The 25,987-nt window shown below is 55.7% G+C and overlaps 1 protein-coding gene across 15 annotated transcripts in view; it reads left to right on the top strand.

The window, feature by feature from the left end:
• The window catches only part of RIPOR1 (RHO family interacting cell polarization regulator 1), a 160,197-nt gene that overhangs the window by 55,394 nt on the left and 78,816 nt on the right, over positions 1-25,987 (top strand). For 2 of the 15 annotated variants that reach the window (XM_038368621.2, XM_043495274.1), the window contains exon 1: positions 19,280-19,439. The exons of 9 other annotated variants lie outside the window; for them this stretch is intronic. In XM_038368621.2, coding sequence (XP_038224549.2) covers positions 19,280-19,439 — 160 coding nt within the window. 4 more of the 15 variants (XM_043495285.1, XM_043495287.1, XM_043495289.1 and 1 more) reach the window with 4 other exon arrangements.

Genomic DNA, 25,987 nt, shown 5'->3' with positions numbered 1-25,987 from the left:
CCGGGGGCGGGAGTCGCCGCCGCGGGCCCCGCCCAGGGGCTGGAGGAGGCGGCGGCGGCTGGGGGCAGGTGGCGCGGCGGGGAGCGAGCGGCAGCTGCAGCCATGTAAGTGCCGGGCCGGGCCGGGCCGGGCCGGGCCGGGCGGGGCTCCCGCGGCCGCTGCGCAGCCCCCCTCATCCTTCTGGGGGGGCGCACGGGGACCTGCCCCCGCTGCCCTGCATGGAGGGGGGCGCACGGGCCAGGGGGACGCTGGATTTTCCAGGCTCTTTGCCGAGAATTGTGACCCCCTTTGGAAAGGCGTGATCAGGCTCCCGCTCCCGGGGAGCGCTCTGGGCGGCCGCGGGCTTCGCTTTCCTCGCTGCCTGCCGGGCTCGGAGTCCAGCGCGCTGCATGATTCGGGTAATAACCAGGGCGGGTTTCAGAGGCTGGTGCTGGACGAGTGTCCCCAGCGTGGTAGGGTGTAACTTACAGACGAAAGGTGTCGGCTCCTTGCAGCTTGCCCCCCTCCCCAGCTTGCTTTTGAGGCTGGGCCCGTTGAATGGTTCGCTGGTAGCTAAGGCATGGCCGGAAGAGTCCAGCCAGAGAGGAGGCGGCTTTGACAGGAAAGGTGTTGCAGCGATGGGATGTCTTTGTAATTCAGGGCTGTGACCTCGAGTGCTCTGAGCTTGTGTGTGCCAGCAAGACCAGCTGAGGGGCTCCTCGTTCTTAAATTACCAAGAGGCGTTTTCGTGGCCCCTTGAAAGCTGAAAGCAGCTACTGTGAGAACTCTCCTGAAAGGGGACCTGCGCAGAGAAAGGAATTAGGCCTGTGCTGCTTTCCCCCATTTTATGATGGCTACAGAGAGCTCAAAAGGGGCTTTTGGTGTTTTCCAAACTAAAGGCTTGAGAGAGAGAGTGTGAGTGAGTTATCGCTGGAGACATGGAAGCAAAAGTGGATGGGAACCTGGGAGGCAGTGGCCATGAGATGGTCGAGCTCAGGATCCTGACACAGGGAAGAAAGGAGAGCAGCAGAATACGGACCCTGGACTTCAGAAAAGCAGACGTTGACTCCCTCAGGGAACTGATGGGCAGGATCCCCTGGGAGAATAACGTGGGGGGAAAGGAGTCCAGGAGAGTTGGCTGTATTTTAAAGAATCCTTATTGAGGTTACAGGGACAAACCATCCCGATGTGTAGAAAGAATAGTAAATATGGCAGGCGACCAGCTTGGCTTCACAGTGAAATCCTTGCTGATCTTAAACACAAAAAAGCAGCTTACAAGAATTGGAATATTGGACAAATGACCAGGGAGGAGTATAAAAAAATTGCTCAGACATGCAGGAGTGAAATCAGGAAGGCCAAATCACACTTGGAGTTGCAGCTATCAAGAGATGTTAAGAGTAACAAGAAGGGTTTCTTCAGGTATGTTAGCAACAAGAAGAAAGTCAAGGAAAGTGTGGGCCCCTTACTGAATGAGGGAGGCAAGCTAGTGACAGAGGATGTGGAAAAAGCTAACGTACTCAATGCTTTTTTTGCCTCTGTCTTCACGAACAAGGTCAGTTCCCAGACTACTGCACTGGGCAGCACAGCATGGGGAGGAGGTGACCAGCCCTCTGCAGAGAAAAAAGTGGTTCAGGACTATTTAGAAAAGCAGGACGGGCACAAGCCCATGGGGCTGGATGCGTTGTGTCCGAGAGTGCTAATGGAGTTGGCGGATGTGATTGCAGAGCCATTGGCCATTATCTTTGAAAACTTATGGCGATCGGGGGAGGTCCCAGATGACTGGAAAAAAGCTAATGCAGTGCCCATCTTTTAAAAAAAAGGAAGAAGGACGATCCAGGGAACTACAGGCCAATCAGCCTCACCTAAGTCCCTGAAAAAATCATGGAGCAGGTCCTCAAGAAATCAATTCTGAAGCATTTAGAGGAGAGGGTAGTGATCAGGAATAGTCGGATGGATTCACCAAGGCCAAGTCATGCCTGACTAATCTAATTGCCTTCTGTGACGAGATAACTAGCTCTGTGGATGAGGGGAAGGCAATGGACGTGTTATTCCTTGACTTTAGCAAAGCTTTTGATACGGTCTCCCACGGTATTCTTGCCAGCAAATTAAAGAAGTATGGGCTGGATGAATGGACTATAAGATGGATAGAAAGGTGGCTAGATCGTCAGGCTCAACAGGTAGTGATCAATGGCTCCATGTCTAGTTGGCAGCTGGTATCAAGCGGAGTGCCCCAAGGGTTGGTCCTCGGACCGGTTTTGTCCAATATCTTCATTAATGATCTAGAGGACGGCGTGGATTGCACCGTCAGCAAGTTTGCAGATGACACTAAACTGGGAGGAGTGGAAGATACGCTGGAGGGTAGGAATAGGATACAGAGGGACCTAGAAAAATTAGAGGATTGGGCCAAAAGAAATCTGATGAGGTTCAACAAGGACAAGTGCAGAGTCCTGCACTTAGGACGGAAGAATCCCATGCACCGCTACAGACTAGGGACCGAATGGCTAGGCAGCAGTTCTGCAGCAAAGGACCTAGGGGTTACAGTGGACGAGAAGCTGTATATGAGTCAAGAGTGTGCCATTGTTGCCAAGAAGGCTAATGGCATTTTGGGCTGTATAAGTAGGGGCATTGCCAACAGATCAAGGGACGTGATCGTTCCCCTCTATTCGGCATTGGTGAGGCTGGAGTATTGTGTCCAGTTTTGGGCCCCATGCTATAAGAAGGATGTGAAAAAATTGGAAAGTGTCCAGCGGAGGGCAACAAAAATGATTAGGGGACTGGAACACATGACTTATGAGGAGAGACTGAGGGAACTGGGATTGTTTAGTCTGCAGAAGAGAAGAATGGGGAGATTTGATAGCTGCTTTCAACTACGTGAAAGGGGGTTCCAAAGAGGCTGGATCTAGACTGTTCTCAGTGGTAGCAGATAACAGAATAAGGAGTAATGGTCTCAAGTTGCAGTGGGGGAGATTTAGGTTGGATATTAGGAAAAACTTTTTCACTAGGCGGGTGGTGAAGCACTGGAATGTGTTACCTAGGGAGGTGGTGGAATCTCCTTCCTTAGAGGTTTTTAAGGTCAGTCTTGACAAAGCCCTGGCTGGGATGATTTAGTTGGGGATTGGTCCTGCTTTGAGCAGGGGGTTGGACTAGATGACCTCCAGAGGTCCCTTCCAACCCTGATATTCTATGACTCTGTGGTTGACTGGAGAGCTGGGAGGTTTAGGACATCAGGGTTCCCATGGAAGCAGAATCCAATTAAGGGAGATGGAAAGTGATTTTTATTCCGACTCTTTGAAAACCTGTGACCCAAGCTCTTCTTGCTAAGGAGTCAGCATCCCAGCCCTTTGTTAAAGGGTTACCTGAACTCCCAGGCCACATTTGAGTTTTCCAGTGAAAAAGGAAAGACCGGCCTTGCTTGACACTCTGGTATTTATAAGGACAAAAATCAAGACACGAGAACCTGCCTGACAATAATCAAATTGTGTGTGTATGTGTAAATGTATGGGGGTTTACCTTTGCAGCTCACTTTTAAGTGTGTCCCCAAGTTAAGGGCTCCAGCTGTACTGTGATGCAGGTAGGCACAGGATCTGGGCCTTTGCCTCCCATTTGGGGCTAGGTTGGGAGGCCAATGGGTGAGTCTTCCTTAAACTAGATGGCACTTGCCCGGGCCAGACAAGATAACACATTGGGTTCTCTTTTCCTTCCTTCCCCTTGGTTGTATTAATAGAAGCTTTGTAAGTTATGAGGGGAACTTGGTGATGCAGGCTGCATGTTTCTGGGCAGCCTCTGAACCGATTAGTGATCGCTTTGAAGGCCTTTTGCTTTTGTGTCTTCTGGCATCTATGTCCTTGGCGGGCATTACTTCTCATTGACTCGCAGGAGGGCACTTGCAGAGGGCATCCAATGTCGGGGCTCTGGCTATTAAAGCTTGAAGGCCCAAAGAGTTTTCACCCATTTACCATTTAGGGCCTGCCGCATCTACTCTCCCCCCCACCCTGTGTTGGAAGTTGCTGCGTGCTCTGGGTGGAAGGCCGGGCAGCCGCCCCCAGGCTGCAGTGCTGCAGCCGGCCCTGTAACCAGTCACAGAATCACAGCAATCAGAGAAAGGTCAGGTTGGGAGGAACCTCAAGAGCTCACCTTGCCCCACGCCAAGGCAGGCCCAGGTGTGGGGAGCTGATGGGTGCAGGAATCGGCGCCTTTGAGTGCTGCCTGTCTCCTCTGTAGGGGCTGAAGTGCTGGGTATCAGGCTGCTGGGGCTGGTTTGCTTTGAAGCGTCACAGATGGCAGCTTTGGCTGCCCTTGTCCAAGCCCTCCAGGAGAAAGCCAGTGCTGCCTCCGACAGCTGGCTTAGCTGGCCACGTCCTCAGAGGGCAGGGACAGGAAACGCCCGTTGGGTCTAGCTGGCTGTTCCCCAGGAGGCAGGGCAAGAACAGTCCCTGCAGGATATTGTCTTGGGCCAGTGCAGGGCGCGTGTCTCTATTCCTAACCCTTCCCCTCTCCCCCTGACTGGGAGGCTGATTCCACAGCTCCAGGCTGGGGGACCATTGTCAGACCTTGACTCAGCCTGATCCATGTTTCTCTCAGCCGAAGAGAGGAGAGTGTGGGACAGAGTGTAACCTAACCCATCCAGGCAACTGCAGCATGCCAGAGCCGGTGGCGGGGAGTGCCCGAATTCCCCTTCGCCCATGGAATACTCAGCTTCTAGTGGAGCAGCTGGCACGCCTGTCTCCCTGGATTTGATGCCTGTCGCTGCTGCTCCTGGAGAGAGCCCTTCCGGGGGACCTCTGAGGACAAAGTCTCCTGCGCGGCACTGGGTGCTCTCAGCAAGTTACAGGTTCTGGGAAGGGGAAACCTGGCACTGCAGGCTGTCTTGTGGAGTGGAGCCAGCTTCTGCAGTTCTGTGTCTCTGCCCAGCGCGCCCAAGTGTGGGAACGAGCAGCCAAGCCCTGGGCTTCAGCATGCTCTGGGGTAGCTGGGTTCACCCTCTGCCCTCGTTGGGAACTTTCACAAACTCTGTCGTTCCATGACGTGTCCCCAGGCACATGACTTCCTTCTGGGGTCTCTCTGGCTGCTGGATGATCCCACTTTGGGCCTCTGCCATCCAGAAGGGACAGGAGGTGATTAGAGCCGCTTTCTGTTGCTCTGCAGCTTGCTTGTGTTTGTCCTTTTGCATTTTCCTAATCCACTTAAGAGCATTTTTTGCTGCTTCATTTATAAATACTGCTGCAAATACTACACACGCTCCTGGGCTTGGGGGAAACAGACTCAGGTGCCCAGCAAGCTGAGCAGTGCTTACTCCATGGCACAGTAGTATGGGTCACATGGGGTAGAAATGTTTCAGAGTAGCAGTCGTGTTAGTCTGTATTCGCAAAAAGAAAAGGAGTACTTGTGGCACCTTAGAGACTAACAAATTTATTAGAGCATAAGCTTTCGTGAGCTACAGCTCACTTCATCGGATGCATATGGTGGATGTGGAGTGGAGGGTTTGTGGCTACTCAGATCATCCTGTGCTTGCTCTCCTCTCATAAAGGGGTCACAGGACTATGCATTCTTACGTCTGCTCGGGGGCTGGTCTAGCTTTTGGGTCCAGGTGCTGGGATAAGGATTTAGCCCACAGAGGATGGTATGAACTACTGAACCACTGCGCTGCTCAGGTTTGGCGCGGTTAGCCCTCTCTTGTCAATGGTCTCCAGGAGCCATTGTGGGCTGGGCTGTCTGAATGTAGCCAGCGTCCGGGAGCAGTGAGGACAAGGCAAGTGGGTTCTCGCAGCGTTAAGCATGGATGCTTTCAATCCACCCAGTGCAGCAAGCCTGATGCCAGCTTCCTGGCTCCGCTTACCTGTCTTGTGGGGGGAATGTAAGTGTGGGCCCGCAAGCTGTGCATGCCCCACAGCATGGCCCTCTGCTATCCAGCATCTGGCATGCAGCGGCACCCCCAGTGCTGCAGCATTAAATAGATTAGGGGATGGGGGAGCAAGAGGCAGCCGAAGACGGCCTTGCCTTCAAAGGCTTTGATTCCCTCTGGGCTGCGCAGTGCACTGGTCACCCTCTTGCTGATGAACTCTGTTCCCCAGCACCGTGTCTGACAGTGTCTTAGGGCTGCAGGAATCCCGTTAGTCATGAATACTTTTGGAGTGATTGCTCCGGGTTGCACATGAGACATTTCCTACTGTGCTGGGAGGAGAGCAGGTCTGATATGGAGAGCTCACACTGCCCTTGGGGACTTGCATGCGGACAGATGTAGCACTGACTGGAAAATGCCCCAAATTCCTGGCCCTCACGGCCTGAGACACGCTTTCTGTGATGGGAGAAGAGGAAGAAGGCTGGAGGAAGAGCAGAGTATGGGCTTCATAAAATAACCCACAGGTTACCACTGCACTCCTTCTGCCAACCTCCCCCCCGCCCCAATGGCCCATGTCTCACGTCTGTGGCAGGGACAGCTTTGTTCTGTGTCTACACAGTGCCTAGCATGGGGTGGGCAAATGTTTTGGCCTGAGGGCCACATCTGGGTATGGAAATTGTATGGCAGGCCATGAATGTTCACAAAATTGGGAGTTGGGGTGAGGGCTCTGGCTGGGGGTGCGGGCTCTGGGGTGGGGCCAGATATTAGGAGTTATGCATATGGGAGGGGGCTCTGGGCTGGGGTAGGGAGTTGGGATACGGGAGGTGGTGAGGACTCCGGCTGGAAGTGTGGGCACTGGGGTGCGGTCAGGGATGAGGGGTTTGGGGTTCAGGAGGGGGCTGGTAGTGGAATAGAGGAGTTTGGAGTATGGGAAGGGGCTCTGTGCTGGGAGTGTGGGTTCCAAGGTGGGGCCAGAAATTAGGGTTTCAGGGTGTAGGAGGGGACTCCGGGCTGATGTTGGGGTGCAGGGGGTGATGGTGAGGGCTCTGGCTGGGGCGTGGGCTCTAGGGTGGGGCTAGGGATGAAGAGTTTGGGGTACAGGAGGGTGCTCCGGGCTGGGACTGAGAGGTTCAGAGGGTGGGAGGGGGATCAGAGCTTGGGCAGGGTTTGGGGCTCGGGAGGCGATGAAGGGTGAAGAGAGGTGCTTACCTCAAGCAGTTCCTGGAAGCAGCAGCATGTTCCCCCTCTGGCTCCTACTTGGAGGTGTGGCGCTGGCCAGGCAGCTCTGCGGGCTGCCCCGTCTGCAGGCACTGCCCCTGCTGCTCCCATTGGCTGCAGTTCCTGGCCACTGGGAGCTGCAGAGCCGGGACTTGGGGCAGGGGCAGCGTGAGGAGCCCCCTGGCTGCGCCTATGTGTAGGAGCTGGAGGAGGGACATGACACTGCTTCCGGGAGCCACATGGAGCCACGGCATGCTCGGAGTGGGGCAAGTCCCCATTCCCGCTCCCTGGCTAGAGCACCGGAGCGGGACAAGCCCCCGACCCAACTCCCCGGTGGAAGCTCAAGGGCCAGATTAAAAGGTCTGATGGGCTGGACACAGGCCATAGTTTGCCCACCTCTGGCCTGGCACAAAGGGGTCTGGGACTGGGGCTCATTGGTGCTACCGCAGTACACAGCCTGCTCTCTAGCCTGAATCCAATTTTCCAGTGTTTTCAATTTTCTGGCTCCATCCAGTTCAGCCCCTACCTGCCCCGGATTCCCGTTGCAGAGCAGTCGCCTGGGCGTGTTCTGTCCACTGGGGGGTTAGTGCCGAGCGCCTGTGGCTGCTCTAAGCTGCCTTGGATGCTGACAGGCCCTTTCCCTGTTGGGTTGTAAATGCAGAAAGGAGAAGTGGGAGCGGAGGGCAGCTGGACCGAGCCTAGAAGCATGGCGCTGCCTGACTCGGCAGCCCTGGGGCTCATCCCTACCAGGCAAGGGTGGAAGTCCAGTGGCTGACTGACTCATAGTGCGTGACTGAGGCCAGAGCTCTGGCTTCAGTGTTTCTGCCCCCTTCAGTACAGGCTTGGAAGCTGCTGCTTGTGGATTTACCCCAGGGCCTGGAGGCTCAGAGGAGCAGAGCTCAGCCTGGGAGATGTCTCTTGGCTTATGAAGCGAGGCGGCTGGGAGCCTGGTCTCCTGGACTTGTCTCACCCTCTTTTCTAGGCCCTGCAGACGCTAGAACCTGGTGTTGCTGTCAGTGATTGTCGGCAGCAGCCCCCTGAAGTGGTGTTTGCAAAGGGCTGGGGTGGGGCAGAACATGGGCTGGGGACTTGCTGAGATGGGCCCGGCTCTGGGATCAGTGCTGAGCATGGGTTTGTCATGTACACACCAAGTGGTTGAATAGTTTTCAACAGCAGCTCAGAAGGGCCTGTTGGCAACCAAGTGACCAGGGAAGAGTATAAAAATATTGCTTGGACATGCAGGAGTGAAGTCAGGAAGGCCAAATCACACTTGGAGTTGCAGCTATCAAGAGATGTTAAGAGTAACAAGAAGGGTTTCTTCAGGTATGTTAGCAACAAGAAGAAAGTCAAGGAAAGTGTGGGCCCCTTACTGAATGAGGGAGGCAACCTAGTGACAGAGGATGTGGAAAAAGCTAATGTACTCAATGCTTTTTTTGCCTTTGTCTTCACGAACAAGGTCAGTTCCCAGACTACTGCACTGGGCAGCACAGCATGGGGAGGAGGTGACCAGCCCTCTGCGGAGAAAGAAGTGATTCGGGACTATTTAGAAAAGCTGGACGAGCACAAGTCCATGGGGCCGGATGCGCTGCATCCGAGAGTGTTAAAGGAGTTGGCAGATGTGATTGCAGAGCCATTGGCCATTTATCTTTGAAAACTCATGGCGATCGGGGGAAGTCACGGATGACTGGAAAAAGGCTAATGTAGTGCCCATCTTTAAAAAAGGGAAGTAGGAAGATCTGGAGAACTACAGGCCAGTCAGCCTCACCTAAGTCCCTGGAAAACTCATGGATCAGGTCCTCAAGGAATCAATTCTGAAGCACTTAGAGGAGAGGAAAGTGATTAGGAACAGTCAGCATGGATTCACCAAGGGCAAGTCATGCCTGACTAATCTAATTGCCTTCTATGACGAGATAACTGGCTCTGTGAATGAGGGGAAAGCAGTGGACATGTTCTTCCTTGACTTTAGCAAAGCTTTTGACACAGTCTCCCACAGTATTCTTGCCAGCAAGTTAAAGAAGTATGGGCTGGATGAATGGACGATAAGGTGGATAGAAAGTTGGCTAGATTGTCGGGCTCAACCGGTAGTGATCAATGGCTCCATGTCTAGTTGGCAGCCGGTATCAAGCGGAGTGCCCCAAGGGTCGGTCTTGGGGCCGGTTTTGTTCAATGTCTTCATTAATGATCTAGAGGATGGCGTGGATTGCTCCCTCAGCGAGGAGGAGGAGGTAGATACGCTGGAGGGTAGGGATAGCATACAGAGGGACCTAGAGAAATTAGAGGATTGGGCCAAAAGAAATCTGATGAGGTTCAACAAGGACAAGTACAGAGTCCTGCACTTAGGATGGAAGAATCCCATGCACTGCTACAGACTAGGGACCGAGTGGCTAGGCAGCAGTTCTGCAGCAAAGGACCTAGGGGTTACAGTGGACGAGAAGCTGGATACGAGTCAACAGTGTGCCATTGTTGCCAAGAAGGCCAATGGCATTTTGGGCCATATAACTAGGGGCATTGCCAGCAGATTGAGGGATGTGATCATTCCCCTCTGTTCAGCATTGGTGAGGCCTCATCTGGAGTACTGTGTCCAGCTTTGGGCCCCACCGCTACAAGAAAGATGTGAAAAAATTGGAAAACGTCCAGGGGAGGACAACAAAAATGATTAGGGGACTGGAACACATGACTTATGAGGAGAGGCTGAGGGAACTGAGATTGTTTAGTCTGCGGAAGAGAAGAATGAGGGGGGATTTGATAGCTGCCTTCAACTACCTGAAAGGGGGTTCCAAAGAGGATGGATCTAGACTGTTCTCAGTGGTAGCAGATGATGGAACAAGGAGCAATGGTCTCAAGTTGCAGTGGGGGAGGTTTAGGTTGGATATTAGGAAAAACTTTTTCACTAGGAGGGTGGTGAAATACTGGAAAGTTTTCACTTTTTCACTAGGGAGGTGGTGGAATCTCCTTCCTTAGAGGTTTTTAAGGTCAGTCTTGACAAAGCCCTGGCTGGGATGATTTAGTTGGGGATTGGTCCTGCTTTGAGCAGGGGGTTGGACTAGATGATCTCCTGAGGTCCCTTCCACCCCTGGTATTCTATGATTCTTATCAGCTCCAGGCCAGTTTCCTAGCAGCTGGGACCCAGGTGTGTCTGGGCTGAAGGGTAAGGCCAGGTTCAAACTCCAGCTCAGGCCTAACCTCCATCTACGCACAAGTTGTGCTGACCCAGAGCCCTAGCACCCCTTGGGGATGGAGGATCTGAGCCTCTGGCAAGCTGGGACCCAGGGTTCAAGCCCTGTTGCTTTGCAGTGTGGGCGCAGCCCCGCTGGATTCATGCGCTGGGAATCCACCAATAGTATCCCAAAATCCCACAGGCCAACTCTCTGTGACCTCTCGACAGTCGAGTTTCCCCACGCTGCACCATGAGCACAGGGCCTGAGCAGTGCTAGGAATTCTGGGAGTTGAGGGGCTGGACTTGGACGCACAATGCAGTATGGATGCTGGAGCCCTAGGTTAGCAAACGTAGGATCTGCTGACTTGAGTTCTGCTAGCCCAGCCCTTGCACCATCACTCACACTGATGAATGGATTTAGCCCATGAAAACGAGGGCTCCACCTCCATCCTCGGCTCTCCCTGTCTAGGGCCTAGGTGTCGCAGCCCAAGTGATGCGTACACTGCCTGGCACATGTGGGGCCCAATAGGGAAGGCTGGGTTTACATTGCATTGGGCTGGTCTCGGGCCGGTAATGTGAATTAAGTAGCGCATGGATGTTATCTTTCTGACAAGCGTGCGGGGCAGCATATGAGTCTCTCCTTGGGACCGTCAGGAAGCACTGGCAAGTGGAGGTGATCGGCATGGGTTAGAAACCTCTGCCAGTGATGCGCCATCTGCAGTTAGCCCTGACTCATGGGGTAGCCTGCCCTGATCCCTGATGGACCCGCAGAGCATGGAGCAGGGCTGGCTCATCATGGGGGGAGCTAGTGTGGCACAGGGACCAAAAAACCAGGGCTGAACGGCGGGGACAGCTCAGCTGCCCATGTCCCCAGGCTGAGGGCGTAGCTGGTGGAGCTGGGGCTCTGTGCCCGGGCTTAGCTGAGATCAGAGTTGTTCTGGAGGGGGGACTGGACATCTGAGGATTGCATCCTGGAATCTCACCCCCTTGGATAGTGATCAGGGCCAGGCTCCCCGGTGGCTGTTGGGCCATGTGGATTGAACTGGCAGTTGCTGACTCTGTCCTGCCCTACAGCTCCTTTACCTACCCAGGTCTCCTATTGTTTGCACTTTTGTCTGCCCAGGTTCAGCTCCATAGGGCGGGGTCCTGCCTGTTGCTTTGTCTGCACGGCCCTGTGCATGCTCGCAGCCCTGCGTGCCCATTGCAGGTGATGAGCACAGGGCCCATCCGTGCATTTTGCTACTGAGCTGGGGGTGGGGTCCCTCTGACGTAGGGCTATACCTTGGGCCCCTCAGGACTGAGTTCCCAGGCAGGAGAAGCTGCTCGGGAGCAGCAAAATGCTCTCCCTTCCCTTTTCTGTGCTCCTGCTGCAGGCTTAAGCTGCCAACCCGCATTGAAACCGCACCAGAGGGTTTGAACCAAGCACGACGGCAGTGCCAGGTTGAGCATGGACCTGCCGAGCTGGATTCGCTCTCTGCTGTGAAGCTGGCAGAGCTGCACTGGGCTGGGGAGGGGCTGGCGGACCCTGCTCGAGAGGCACTAGCAGGCCTTGTGAGGACAGCAGTGCCTTTGGCAGGCTGACTGGGAATGAGTCTCAGCCCTGCTGAGTTGCCAAGTAAATGAAAAGCAGCTACGAGCAGGGGGAGGGGAGGGGTGAAGCAGGGGTGGGGGGGGACACTCATTCACTGCTTGCTCCTTGTTGGGGGTAGGTCGTGTTGCAGGTGGGGGGGAGGCTTAGTGCAGGACTCCCAGGGGCTCTGAGAGCTTGAGGCCCCCCCATGTTATCGCTGCCCTCCCAGCTCCCACTGAAGGGCAGCTTGTGGAACTTGCCGGGAGCATGCCTGGCCCCTCACCCAGGCTGGCCTGTGGGCAGTGTGGCAGAGGCCCTGGCCAGGAGCTCTGCTGGCCGCCTGCACTTGCTGTTCTGCTTGGCCGTTCCAAGCATGGCTGTTCCAAGGGGTGACGTGGAGAGGAAAGGCCCCGAGCCAGGGCCATGTGCTTCTCGCCAAAGAGAGCAGACGGAACGAGCAAAATGGTTCTAGCCTCTGCCACCCTGCTGGGACCGGGGGCTGCCTCAGGCGTCCCCGGGGACAGGGCTCGGTGTGGCCACATGCAGCCATCAGCAGCTGTCTGAGGGGTGGCCTGGGGGCCATGAGCAGCCTTTGTCTTCTCTCCTGGCAGGTTTCAGAGTAGCAGCCGCGTTAATCTGTATTTGCAAAAAGAAAAAGAGGACTTGTGGCACCTTAGAGACTAACTCATTTATTTCAGCATAAGCTTTCATGAGCTACAGCTCACTTCATCGGATGCGAAAACTTATGCTTAAATAAATGTGTTAGTCTCTAAGGTGCCACAAGTCCTCCTTTTCTTTTTTTTCTCCTGGCAGAGCAGACACAGCTGATGGCTGGCTATGTCCTGTGACTGACGGGCAATTACTAAGCCTCTCCAGGAAGACGCAGTGGGCCGTGCCTCTGCTGTGCTTGCTTTACCCCACGAAGTTGGGCTGCAGACGGCCCTGGCTCTTAGTGGCAGCAGAGACCCTGCAGGTGCAGCCCCTGGGCTAGTGCCTCGTTAGGGGCCAGATTCAGGGCTGGTGGAGCAGGTGCACCTCTGCTCACGTCTAGGCACCCTCCTGAAGCCAGACGTCCAGTTACAAAGGTGTGGGCCATGTCTCTGTGGGAGCTGGTCACTGCACCAGTAGGGGCATCTGCACTGGGGAAGAGGAGTGCATGGTATTTCATTGTGTTAGCTTCCTAACAGGGCTCTCACTCTCCCTGCTCCACAGTGGGGTCTGCTGGGCAGTACCACTCAAGGCTTAGATCCTGACATGCCCATAGCATGTTGCATTCTGGCCTGTCAGCGTTAACCCCTTAGTGCCATCTGATGTCAGCCCTCAAGCTAAATGGGAAATGCTGTTGCATGGAGAATTTATTCCCCTCCCCTCAAGTGTGCATGCCGGGGATTTGCTGCAGAGATACTGGCAGGCGAACCCAAACCTCCCTTCATTTGGAAGGATTTCCCCTATTTGATGTGTGGAGCTTGGGTGGAGAGAGCTCCAGGGAGCTTGGAACAGGCTGTGCCCCTGGCCCAGACAGTGCTGAGCAAAGGCCTTTGTGGAGTTAATGTTTACTAGCAAAAGTGCATGGTGAGGCTCCCTGGGTGCGGAGAGGGGGGCCAGAGTGTGGGGCTGCCTCCCCGGGGGAGTGGTGGGTGGGGAACTGCCCAGTAGCGTAGCTGGGGGGAACAAGGCAGCGGCCGCTCCCCCACTGAGCAGAAGTGGTGCCTTTTTAATTCTTTGGAGCCTTTTAAATTTTTACTCACCCAACGGTGCTCCGGGTCTTGGGTGGTGGGTAATGTGGTGCTCTGGGTCCTTCACTTGCTCCGGTCTTTGGGGGCGTGGGGGTGTTCCTTCATCACCTGACCTGACGTCGAAGACCTGGAGCTACGCCACTGGAACTGCCTCCACACTGTCAATCCTTAGTGCTGGTGGCAGATGGGTTCCCAGGTCTGCAGAAGATGTCAAGTTTTTTTTCAGGGAAGGGGGGTTGTCTTGATTCAGGGTGAAAATCACAAACTTCCGAAGGTTTCCCAGACCTGGGAGGCTGTTTCCAAGGCACCAAAATGTTCCTCCTGGTGGGAGCGTTGAGCTATGAGGAGCCGATTTCGTCCTGGCTAGAGGGCCAGCTCTGCAGGGCCAGCTGGGAGCTCGGGAACCAGGAGCTTGGCAAGGAGACAGCAGGAGGTTGGGAGGACAACCAGGTGGGTTTCCACTGGCACATCAACCCTGGAAACGCCTTCCTGCGGAGCAGCTCTGGTCTGTCGAAGTAGCACTTTCTGGTGGAGAACTGTTGGTGTTGGAACAGTCCTGTCCAGTTCTGATGCTGCTGATAGAGCCTGTTACAGCAGAGCTGGGGGTGAAATGACTTGTAGAGGGAGGAGCTCTGCTCCTGGGAGCCCGAGCCATTTCGTCTGATATGGCTTTTTGTAATGTGCCACCATTGCTAGCTCCAGTGGGCCCCACTGCTGCGGGGGAGATGAGGGATTCCCATGGATCCACTGTCAGAGGAGCCATTTCCTCTCCACCTAGCCCCTCGGCCGCAGGGCCTTGTTTCTCACCTGTGGCCCATTCGTTGTGAAGTTGCCACCTGGGAGTTCTCCCAAGAGAGCAGCCCTACCCGGTGCAATGGCGGTACACGCTGCTGAGCCTGCACTGACAATGCTGTCCTGGGGACTCTCAAAGCTAGAGGTGGGGAGGCTGCCAAAGACCTTGTCTTTGCTTGCGATGGCTGTAGGCCATGTGTAGCTGCATGCCACAGGCTTTGTTCACACTTGCTGCAGTTTGTAGCTACGTATGGCAGCTAAAGGCTTTGGCAGCGGGATGTGATGCCGCTAAGTATAGAGTGTAGGCATGGGAGGTGCAGCCTGGGCATGTAGCAAGCAGTGCAGGGTACATACTCCCTGCACTGAGGGGAAGGCAGCAGGGTATTTGAGCCCCACCAAAGGGGAGCCAGGTCCAAGGAGCCCAGCATAGCCAGAGAGGGCATATGATTGTATTGTGAATACCTGCTCCCTATTGAGGGTAGTGTCACTGGTCAGTGGGTTCACTTTGTGGGCAGAGTGCCACTCCACTCCTCGTCCTCCTCCCCCCCCGGCCTGGGTGTACCATCCAGAGAGGACACTTGAAGTCAGTACGTTTAGCTTGGGCCAGACGGAGGGTTTTTCTGCCCTGGAAATCCAAGGTCTGGCCATCTAGCTGATTGCAGTCCGGGAGTCTGCTGACTCGTAAGGCCTTAGTACGGTGCTGAAGGGTGCATGATGCAAGTCCCTGGGTCCGGCAGTATGTATGGCTGCCACAGGATCCAGCTGCCATCAGACAGAACAAGGCGCATCCACTGGAGCCTCCCGCGTCAGTATGTTCAGTGACAGCACCCAGAGCATACAGCTGGTGGGAAGAGCGGCAGGTTAACTGCCCCAGGTGCTTTGCAGACCTCCAGGCTAGGGAAGACTGGATGGTGTAATGGCCTGACTTGCGCCCTTGCTGCCCTTCCTGCCCTTCTTCTGCCCAGAACTTCCCAGACCAGGAGAGTAAAGAGAGACATGGAACTGTCAGTTCGAGCCTTGTGCTCAGATGTAACTGGGGGAAGCTGGAAGAAATATTAGGGAGAACAGTGACCGGATGGGAGTTGTTTGCGTGTGTTTTATGGCATCTCTGTGTGCTTCTGCTTTGGTGTCTTTCAGTTTAATTCCCAAGTGATCATGCTAAGAGGGCCTGTTCTTTTCTTCCTTCTCTACGCTGTTCAGGTTTTTTGTGATCCAACTGTGTCTTCTAGGCCAGAATGGCTTATTCTATGTATTTGAGAAGTCGCATGATGCAGTGTATAGAGGGGTTGAGAGCTGGGACTTGTGGGTTCTCTTCCTGGCTTTGTCACAGACTCCCTGTGTGACCCTAGAGCAATTCCTTCACCTGGGTGCGTCAGTGGCTTGTATTTGGGCATACTGCTCCGGTAAGGAGTGGGACGCCCTATGAGACTTGCAGGAGCAGTGCCTCAGCACACGGCATTGTTTGTTGTTCCACTTCATTGCCCTGCTTACTTCATTACAATTCTGCAAACCCTGAACATAAAGTGTGATTAGTGTTCTTACATCAGACCATTGCTGCCTCTCCTTCGAACGATGGGATGGTCCACAGGGGCCTGGGACAAGTGTGGCCCATTTCAAACTAGGGCAATCCTGCAAAATCTAGGCCAGGCGTGAGAGTGGGGGAGCTTTGCAGACCTCTGAGCTGGGAAGGATGAGTGCAGCCATGCCAGTGAGCTCTGCTTCATTGATGGTTGGAGATGTGTGCTACCCTCACCCCGGTACATCCACAGCTCTGCCAGCCTGTGACAGGCATGGGAAATGGGGACCAAGTACAAGTCTCCCCAGAGCATGGAGCAGGAGCTTGGGTCAGTACCCAGCATAGCCAGTTCTTGCCAGTTCAAAAGCTGGCCGTGGCAATTCCCTGCTGAACTCTAGAGTGGTTGAGTCCTTGGGGCTGGAGCTGACAGAGCCTTGTTAGATCAGCCAGCCTGTCCCCCAAGGTCACCACAGGATTGTTCCTGATGGCAGGGTGGGATGGGGCTGAGGTGGTACCAGCCTCTGCTGTGTCAGGCTGAGAGAGCGGGCTGCTGCTCGGGAGCTGTGGAATGACTGCCCCAGCTTGGGGTGCCTTGGGCTAGTCTGACAGCACAAGATTCATTTGCTCTTTGAAGCCGGCTGGGTGGTGACCTGTGGCTCGTGACGCAAGCGCTGAGCAGAGCTGCGCACAGCACCCCTGGATAAGAAAACTACGTACAGCTGCAAACTGGAGGGCAATGGCCCAGACTGTGCTCCCGGCATGCAGAGCCTCCTGCCTGTGAGCTCTTCTGACTCCAGTTCTCTCCCAGGGTGGGTGGGAAGGGGTGGCTGGCATAATGTGGCTAGTGTGGGGCCGCTCTGCAGCCTTGGTACAAGAGGATTTGTGGCTGGGGGCAAGAATGAACTAAACTCTTCATTGTTTTCCTTGGTTAGCTGGAAAGGGGCCACCTGCCTGCTCTGTGCTGGAGGGAGGTGCAACTGACCTTGCAGCATCTCGCACGGAGCTTGTACACGGTGATGCAGTTGCATCTCCATCCTCGAGTGCAGTGGGGGCCGAAAGGCAGACTCTTGGAATGTGGGAATTCTCTCCCTGAGACCAGGCCTGGCTGCAGATGCCCTCCGTATGGAGCATATTGTACCTGCAGGCTGCAGGTTTAATTGCACTCGCCTGCTGCATCCTGGAAGTCAGGGAGACCCCGGAACTGTTACACAATTGTAGCTAGTGTGTCTTGGCTTGGGCCCTGAGTGAGCAGGGCTGCCCCTCCTGCACATGCCCTCGCTGCTTCTGGTCGCATTGTCTGGAGCTGACTCCCCACTAGGAGGCGCCGTCTTTATGGGGAGGCAACTTTGAGCTCAAGCCTCCGGCTCTCACCCTCCAGAATGAAGCTCTTCAAATCAGCAGGGGAGGCAGCAAGGTCTAGTGGTTAGAGCACATGACTGGGAGTCTGGACTTCTGGGTTCTGTTCCTGCCTCGGCCGCTGGCTCACTAAGGTGATCTGGGGGTGTGTCACTTCCCTTCCCTGGGCCTCAGTTTCCTTATCAGTGAAATGTGGGTAATTGCACTCGCCTGCTGCAGCAAGGTGCTTTTGAGACCTTTGGATGGGAACCTGCCTGGACAAGCTGAGTGTTAGTGTCAAGGTGTTCTCACTGCTGTCCACAAAGGGGGCTCACTACCCACAGGGGGTTGGACGTAGCTGCCCAGGGTAAGGGCCCAGCGAGAGGTAACTCAGGCTGGGGTGGGTCATTTCATGGCCGACACACCCACGTTAGAGACAAGGATGGCTGCAATCTGCTCCCTCACGTGCCAGCAGGTACTGCCCTGGGGCTCCTGGGGGGCAGCCAGTGCAGCCCATCTGTGCACTCATGCCCTAGGGGCTGTGCCTGGCGCTACCCAGGCTCCGATTTCCACACTGGGTTTGTCAGTTTGTGGCGTGCATGTGAGAGACGCGTTCCCTCTGAGCTCAGAGTGTAGTGGCATTGGCCCTGGGGAGAGTGGGTGGTGTAGGGCCTGGATTCAGTGGTAATCCCCTGCTTCTGGGACTCACATGATCATGGGACCATCTGCCGAGGTGTGAGATGCAATCAAAATGCTGCCAGCTCCATCCAGACCAAGGCTGCCTTTTGATGGCGCTGCCCCACCCGGTGTCAGCCACGGGTTGGCGCTATCTCATAGGGTGGATAAGAACAGCCACACTGGGTCAGACCAGTGATCCATCTTGCCCAGTGTCCTGTCTTCCAACAGTGGCCAATGCCAGGTGCCCCAGAGGGAATGAGCAGAACAGAGAATCATCAAGTGATCCATCCCCTGTCACCCATTCCCAGCTTCTGGTCGTCATAGGTTAGGACACCCAGAACAAAGGGTTGTGCCCCTGGCCATTGTGGCTAATAGCCATTGATGTACTTATCCTCCATGAACGTATCTAGTTATTTTTTGAATGCAGTTATGCTTTTGGCCTTCACAACATGTCCTGGCACTGAGTTCCACAGGTTGACTGTTTGCTGTGTGAAGAACTTCCATTTGTTGGTTCTAGACCCGCTGCCTCTTAATTACATTGGGTAACCCCTGGATGGGTGTGTGGAATAGTCCAGTTTTGGGGCTAGTGTTATCAGCCCTGCTTTACAGATGGCCACAGAGAGGGCAAGGGACCGCTCAAGATCCCAGCCAGTCAACGGCAGAGCTGGGAATGGGACCCAGGGGTCCTGTGCACTAGTCCATGCTACTTTCACCAGTCTTGTGTCCTCAGTGAAGCCTGAGTTGTACAGAGCTTGGGGGAACGGGGAGTGGCTGGCACCATTACCCCATGTCTGCCTTTCCTGTTGGCTACTCACGCCGACTGGTGCAAGAGAGGCCACCTCTGTCATGTGAGGCCTGAAAGCTCCTGAGAGCTCTGGGGAAGGCCGCCCCCAGCCAGAAGGGAACTGTAGCTGCCTGCACTGACCACAGGGGCAGAGCTGGGCTCAGTGGGGCAGAACTGAGCAAGCAGGAACTTCAGGAAAGCATCCCACTGGGCCCTGCTATTCCGGTCCTGGGGACCCACCCAAGCTGAGTCCTGACCGGCAACCCTCAGTGGTCCAAACTGGGCCTTCGTCAGTCTTGCCGGCCCCAAACACCTTTTCCTTGTGACCCAGTGTGACTGGAGTCTCTTCTGTGTGGGTCCGTGGGGGCTTGTGCAATTGGCTCTTTCCAGTAGTGCGCTCTGGTGGGGGCTCCCCCCCAGCCTTGCAGGACACGGGTGTGATTCTGGCATGTCTCCCCAGAGCCCAGTGAGCACCGTGGTACCAGTCGCCCACCGAATGCAGGCTCTGAGTGGCACTTGGCCAGGCTAAGCCCAGACTCATTGCCAGGTCCTGGCTTGCCCTCTTCTCTCAGTGCCAGCCTAGCAGCGCTGGGCTCTCTCCCTATGTGCGGGGGTTGGGGGAGGAGTTCCCAGCTCTTTGCAGCTGATATCCCTGTAGTTTCCTGTCTGAATCACATGGCTGGAGCCAGTTTCCATGGAGAAGGCGAAGGGGGTGGGCTCCCGGGTGCCTTTAAGACTTCAGTGTTTTCCTTCTGTCCATGGGAGTGGAACAAAGGGAAGGCGAGTGGCCGGCTGCGCGCTCCCTGCGCGCTCTCTCTGCCTTGGCACCGGACATGTGAGTGCCAGTGGGCGGAGGGGCAGTGCCGGAAAAGGGGTGGGGGTGATGGGGGGGGCTGCTGGCTTGTTTAGGGCTCCCCCCCCCCCCCCCCGCCGCCCTGGTATTTGCTTCCTGCTGAGCAGCCCTGTGGGGGAGATGTTGGGCTGAGTGCTTGTAGAGAGGGGGATGCAGCCCAGAGCTGGGCCAGCAGACCTTGGCTGTCCCTGCGGGATCTGGGTGGTGCTTATGGTGGTGGGTTCTGCCTGCAGGGTGATCTCTGGTTAGTGCGGTGACATTGGTTTGAGCGCTGGCTCATGGCCCTTTGACAGGCAGGGCACGCAGAGCCTCAGGATAGCTCCTTGCAGTCAGTGCTGGCCACTCTGCTTGCCATGGACCAGCCGGGCTTTGCCAGCAGTCATACCTGGCAGCGCCTGCTCTCTGGGCCAGGACTTCGCTCCTGAGCCCTATTGTTCTCAAGTTCAGCCTCATGCTTGGGTATTTACAATAGTTGTAATCCAGGGGTTTGGACCTATGTCCCTGGGGAACAGGATAGGCAGCCCTTGTCCCTGCTGCCAGGCCAATAGGCCCTGGAGGGACCCACTCCGAGATATTCAGGCCTTGGTCTCTGCAGAGCAGGGGTCCATGAGTGTCACTGGGCTGAACGGACAGCTGCTGTGTCCTCTCGGGACTGGGTTTAATCCCCTGGTGCTGCCCATGGCCCATTTCATGCAGACACTAATCTGCGGGGCGCTTGGTCACGTGGATTTTTGCAAGCCAGTGATGGCTGGGGCTGACCACGTGCCCACTGAGTTGGTGGCAAAGCGCCCACTGGCCTCGTGGACTGAGGCTGATAGCAGACAAAACCCCGCTTGTTCCTGTCAGGGAAGGATACGTCTGGTTTCCTGGGAGGCTCGGGGAGAACTGGAAAGCACTAAATGGAAGCCAAGTCATTGCATAGAGGAATCTCCCCAAGCTACCCCCTGCCTGGGGCTTGGTGGGTTCACCCCTCGGTTTGTGGCTCCCAGAGGTGTGGTGCTGCTGGAGGAGGTTCAGTCCAGGGCCAGCGGCTAGCTCCAGCATTGCTGGAGGGCGATGTCATTCTCAATGCCCCACCCCTGCGGCTGCATCCGGTTCCCAGTGCCTCAGTGCTGGGATCCGCAGAGGCTGGAGGCTGGGGCCCTTGACGTAGGCAGGCTGTGGGGGCACTTGGGAAGGCCACCCACTGCCAGTCTATCAATGGCTGTTTGTCCTGCTGGCGGCTGCCTCCTCCCTGGGTTAGCACTTTCTCCTTTCTCTGCTATTGTGACAGGCTGAGGAATGCTTAAAGGAATTGAAAGGACAAACCTTGCTTTGTTGCTGCCTTGGCTACTCCCATGTATTCCTGCCTGGCCACCGCCTGCCCAGAAAACTGGGTGGGGGTGTTAAGGCCCACTTCCCAGTCCGTTCTGCTGGGATGCTAGACCTGGATGTACCCCAGAACCTTGCAGTGACCTGGATGGTACCTGGAGAATGGGCAGGCATCTGGGCCAGGCCTGGGAAATGTTACCAGCCACCCACTAGCCAGAGGCCAGCTGGAAAGGGGTTGGGGGGTGGACAGGGGGCACTGGGCTCTGCCCTGACCTGGCTTGGAAGCTCAGTCTGTCGTGCTGGCCCCTAGCTAGCGTCTGACAGAGGCCATCCACATCCGTCCCCTCCCACCCACCCCCAGTGTTCCTTGGAGGCGGGGCATTGTGACAACCAAATTGCAGAGCTCACACCTAATTAACCATACCTCCCTGACCCCCACCCCGTGGCAGGTGACTGATGAGGTGCTCAGAGCTGTCACAGATTGAGGTGGCATACGTGCTGACCACTAGAGCTGGGAGCAAATAGTTATACCAGGCTCCACACGCCTGGGTTAGTGCTTCTACCACTACCTAGTGCTGGCTAGCACCCTCGCAGGGGCAAGCACAGGGGGTGGGGGAGTTGGCTACCCTTGCTGGGGCAAGCGTGCATGACGGTGGCTGTGGGGGGGAATTGACAAACATCCCGTGCGGATGAGCCTCCTGGGGTGACTGTCCTGGCGCAGGCTGCTCCAGCAGTGAGCCTCCAGACCTGCGGGAATCCCCTGGTGCTGAGGATCCACCAGCACCCGCTCAGGGCTGGCGGGTGATGTTCTCAGGGCTAGAGGAGCCAGCTTACATGCCCGTCAAGTGCTGAGGAAGGGTGAGAAGTGCTGAGGGGGCTCAGGAGTGTCTGAGCTAGCGCTGCTCCTCCAGCAGGGCGCTGACTCCTGCCTTAGGGGCCTCTCCCCGCCAGCACCCTGGAGAGGGGGCTGCTAGTGCTGGGGGGCAAATCTGCTGGCCCATGAGAGATCCCAGGACACAGGGGCTGCGTCCCTGGGTCTCCATGGTCCTCTCTTGGCCCGGGAATGGGGAGGAGCTTTGGTGGCGCAGGACCCATAATGGCGCCCGACCAGGCCTTCTCACTGTCCCCTTCCTCCTTGGCCTCTCCCTCGGGGCTATTTATAGGGACATCCACTCTTTTTCTGTCCTGCTGAGGGAGATGCAAGGAAGTGAAGTGGGGAGGTGGTTGCTAGGGCTGATCCCATTTGTGCCTCAGAGCCTCTCCTGGCTTGGTCTACCCCCAAGGACTCAGCGCTGGATCCTGCAATGCACCCACCTTCTCCCTGCTCCTGGGACTCGCTGCTCGGCAGGGATCTGACCTTGCAAACCCGGTGGGAGAACCCCTGTGTCCCCATTGACTTCCTGGGGCCTGGCTCTAATGGCTGCTCTCCACTGCTTCTCTTGGGGGTGATTTTTTTTAACACTGAAATAGCTACATTGTGCAGCCCCTATTGTAGACACAGCAACAGGGGTCTAAAGGCGCCCTGTGCCAAGACAGCTTATCCCCCTGCCCTACAGGAATAGTGCACTGGTGTGTGCACCTTCACCCTGGGTTCACGTGTCCACAATGGGCAGTCAAATCAGCCCTGCCTCCTAGCACCAGGATTGGCAGAGGGCAAGTGGTGGCCAAAGCGCCTGAGCCAAAAGTGACAAAGCAATGCAGTCCTCATGGAATAGTTCCACCCTGTTGATTGGGGGTGAAACCAATCTGGCTCCGTTCCATTTAACGGGGCTTTTAGGGGAATTGTTCTAGAAACGTAGAGAGCCTAACAGAGAAGGGTATCCTGCTGCGGCTTTTAAACCATCTGAAAGGATTTAATAGAGAAATCTGTGGCAGAATTTGTCTCCTGGGTGACTTAAAAATCTCTAGGACTCTCAAAGGAAGGACTCAGGGCTGCCTGGAAAATACTGGTTAGCAGATTCCTGATGCTTTGACTGCAAAATCTATCTGCAGGGACTGGCTGCTGGAGAGCAGTGGTGAATCTTCGTCCCGTGGGTGAGAGCCGCATGGAATCAGGAGGGAACTAGAAATGGAGCCTTCCAAAAGAAAACCAGGGACTCGGGTGAGAGGAAGAGCCAGAGTAGAAAGTCCACGGTGCCTGGAGGAGCCCCGAACATGACAGGCCAGAGCTGTGTGAGAGTGACAGGAGGTGCGGAGTGGAAATGGGGTGAGAGCCTAGCAGTGAAGGGAATTAGACACTGGAACAGTTAACCAGGGAGCTGGTTGTCTCGCCATAGCTTGGAGAATAGGTAGCTTTCTGTCAGACATGCTGTAATCCAGCTTCTGGGATGGATTCCGTCATCTAGGTGTGCAGGGGGCTGGGCGGCTGGTCGTGTAATCCCCTTCCATTATGAGCCCTGGGAAGAACAAGGCACCTGCGTTGTCCTCAGCATGCTCATGATGCTTGCAGTTCTGCATTAAGACAATAACTGTAGTCAATTCTCAGGCTTCAGACAGGTGCCTGCAGGGGTCAGGAAGGAATCACCCTCCCAGATGCATAATTGGTCAGATGTTGTTTTGGTTTTTTTGGGGGGAGGGGGGTTGCCTTCCTCTAAAGCATCAGAGATTGGCTACAGCTGGAAACAGGACAGTGTTGCGGGTGGTCCAGACTCCTCTGTTTAGATGCCTGGGACTTGCTCCCATGGTCAGGATCTAATTGATCACCAGGTTTGGGAAGGAATTTTCCCACAAGTCAGATTGGCTGGGACCCTGGGTGGGGGTTCACCTTCCTCTGCAGCGTGGGGCACAGTTTTTCTTCAGGAATCACCTGTCACATCTCACCTCATCAGTCCCTGCCATTCCGGGGCCCTTCAGTCCCTTCTGCTCTCTGCTTGTGGCACACGATACTTTAGTCTCGCGAGGACAGAAGTGCTTCAGTCAAACGTTACTAAGCTCCATGCGGGGCGTCTGGGTGGGATTCAGTGGCTGGAGGACACAGGTGCTCAGACTGTCTGAAATCTAGGAAAGGGGGAGGAAGAAGTGTGGGGAGACCCGCCCAGGAGGTTGTCTATCAATCTGCAGCTGCTTGGGATGGAGCAGGGCTGCGATATTTAGTTCATTTTTGTGGGAGCATTTTGGGGATCGTAAGGGGACATCTCAGGTCTGTGAGCCTGCCAGCAGCCTTCAGAATCCAGAATGAGAGGCCTGTGAATCCAGCTTCGTTCCGGGCTGGCAGCCTTTGCTCACGCGGGGCTCCAGGGAACCGGAGTGAGGGGTGAGAAGTGTGTGGCTTTGCAGACTCTGCCTAGACTTGCCATGGCTTTGTTGTGGATCTTGCATGATGCATGCTGCATCCCTGCTGCACTCAGCTCTCTGCTGGACAAGCACTCCCTGTGGGAAGGCCCCAGGTCCCAAACCCCTCTGTGATCAGATCCTGCTGCCTCAACGGGAGTCTTGCCATTGATGTCAGTGGAAGCAGGGAGGGAGACCTTGAGGTTCATGCCGAATTCCCTTTGCTCTCCCTTCCTTGACTTCAGTGCCCCTTGCGGTCGGGAAGGATGGGCAGTGCTGAGTAGGGAGGACGCCTGGCAGAGAGAACCCTCTGGGCACAGCTGGTTTCACTTGTCAGAGCAAATCCTTGAAAGTGGTGGCACGGGATTGGCATAAAACCTACACAGCTCAGCACAGGCCAGGGCTGCGTCTCCTCAGAAAGCCTTACAATGCATTATGCCTCAGGGCTAGTGTACACAACACTCTGCACGCTGGTGTTACCAGCTCCAGCCAGCCGCAGGGCACGCCACGCAGGTCTGTACACACATACCTTGTCAGCCGTGTCTGGAGTACTTGTGCATAGCTGTGAGACAAAAGTGATTCAATCGGCTAGCCAGGCCACCTGAGCTCCTGCTGCAGACACCACTTTGCTATCATCTGTTTCCAGTTAAGGTGTCACCAGGACCTGTGTGTGTCTGTACTCGTGCACGTGCACAAGCACACTTCTTGCTGATCTTTCAGAGGGGATTGCTGTGTGTGTGGAGGGTGGGCCACATGGCTTCAGAGCTTGGGAAGAATGGCAGCATCCCGGGGTTTTCTCATCCCTTACACTGCTCAGCGAGTGAAAGTGCTGGGCTCCTTCCAGCTAGCAGCATCGCAGTGCTGGATTAATGGCTGGCTTGATTCCTCGGTTCCAGCTCCGGGAGGATCTAGGCTACGGAGCTCCTAAGTGGCATAGGCAAATAAAGTAGCTGTTCCCTGGGTTCCTGCAAGGAGAAGACTCTACAAACCCCTCCCACCCTGAGCTCTGAGAGTCCCAGATTTCCTCCCCAGGCCTCTCCTTGGACTTGGCAATTCAGCACAGACGATGACACTCTGAGACCAGATTCTGGGGGTGCTGGCCACATTTTAGCTCAGTACGGTTGGGGGATGAGACACGTGGGGACTACAGAACCCAGCATGCAATGCTTCCTGTTGAGGCTGGTCACATTGAGGTGGAGTAGTGCATGCTGGGATCTGTAATCTCCCTGGGCTGTACCCCATATTAACATCGAGGGCTGACATGGTTACCCTCTAGAACCCCCTGGGCCTGGCTGCCTGCTGCTGTACAGACCCAGATGACTGGGTCTGGTAGGGCGGTTGTGTGATCGACCCCTTTGAGTGTGGGTGGGTGTGGTCGAGATCACCGTTGTAGAGGTAGCCCATGTGGGGTGAGGTCCCAGGGACTGGATCTCTGGGGCGAGGACGCAACTGCCTTGCTGTCTCTGTCCCACTCAGGCTCTCCTTGTGCCCATGAGTCTCTCCCCGGGCGGGGGCCGGCTGCATGAGGCCACATTAAATCTCTCTGGACCCATGCTGTGTTAGCAATGGCAGGCCGAGGGGCATGGGAGCTGGTGGACTTTGTGCCAGGGTGGCCCTGGGGGCAGTGCTCGCTCCAGTAGTGACAGCACCCAGTGTTGGGCAAGGCCTGGGAAGAGGCAGCCTATGGCTGGGTGCGGAGGAGCGCTCCCCCTCGGCAGGACTGTGGCATGCCCAGGGAGCTGACCTGGGTAGAGATCATGGCAAGGCGTGTGCAGTAAGGGATCGAATTGTCTGCCTAGCAGCCACGCCTTACTCGGCAGGGCAGGACTCACCTTGGCCCCTCTAGCTCTGCGCTATGGCTCTTGGGAAGGCAGTGGCCTTGCTAGGCTGCTCCTGTCCCCTCTGGCCGATGGAGTCTCCTGCTCAGGCCCGGGCAGGCAGGATGGGGG

Source organism: Dermochelys coriacea, chromosome 12 (assembly GCF_009764565.3).
Source record: "Dermochelys coriacea isolate rDerCor1 chromosome 12, rDerCor1.pri.v4, whole genome shotgun sequence".
NCBI classification, from domain to species: domain Eukaryota; kingdom Metazoa; phylum Chordata; order Testudines; family Dermochelyidae; genus Dermochelys; species Dermochelys coriacea.
The sequence above is the reverse complement of the archived record's forward strand: the minus strand, read 5'-3'. Positions and strand labels throughout refer to the sequence as shown.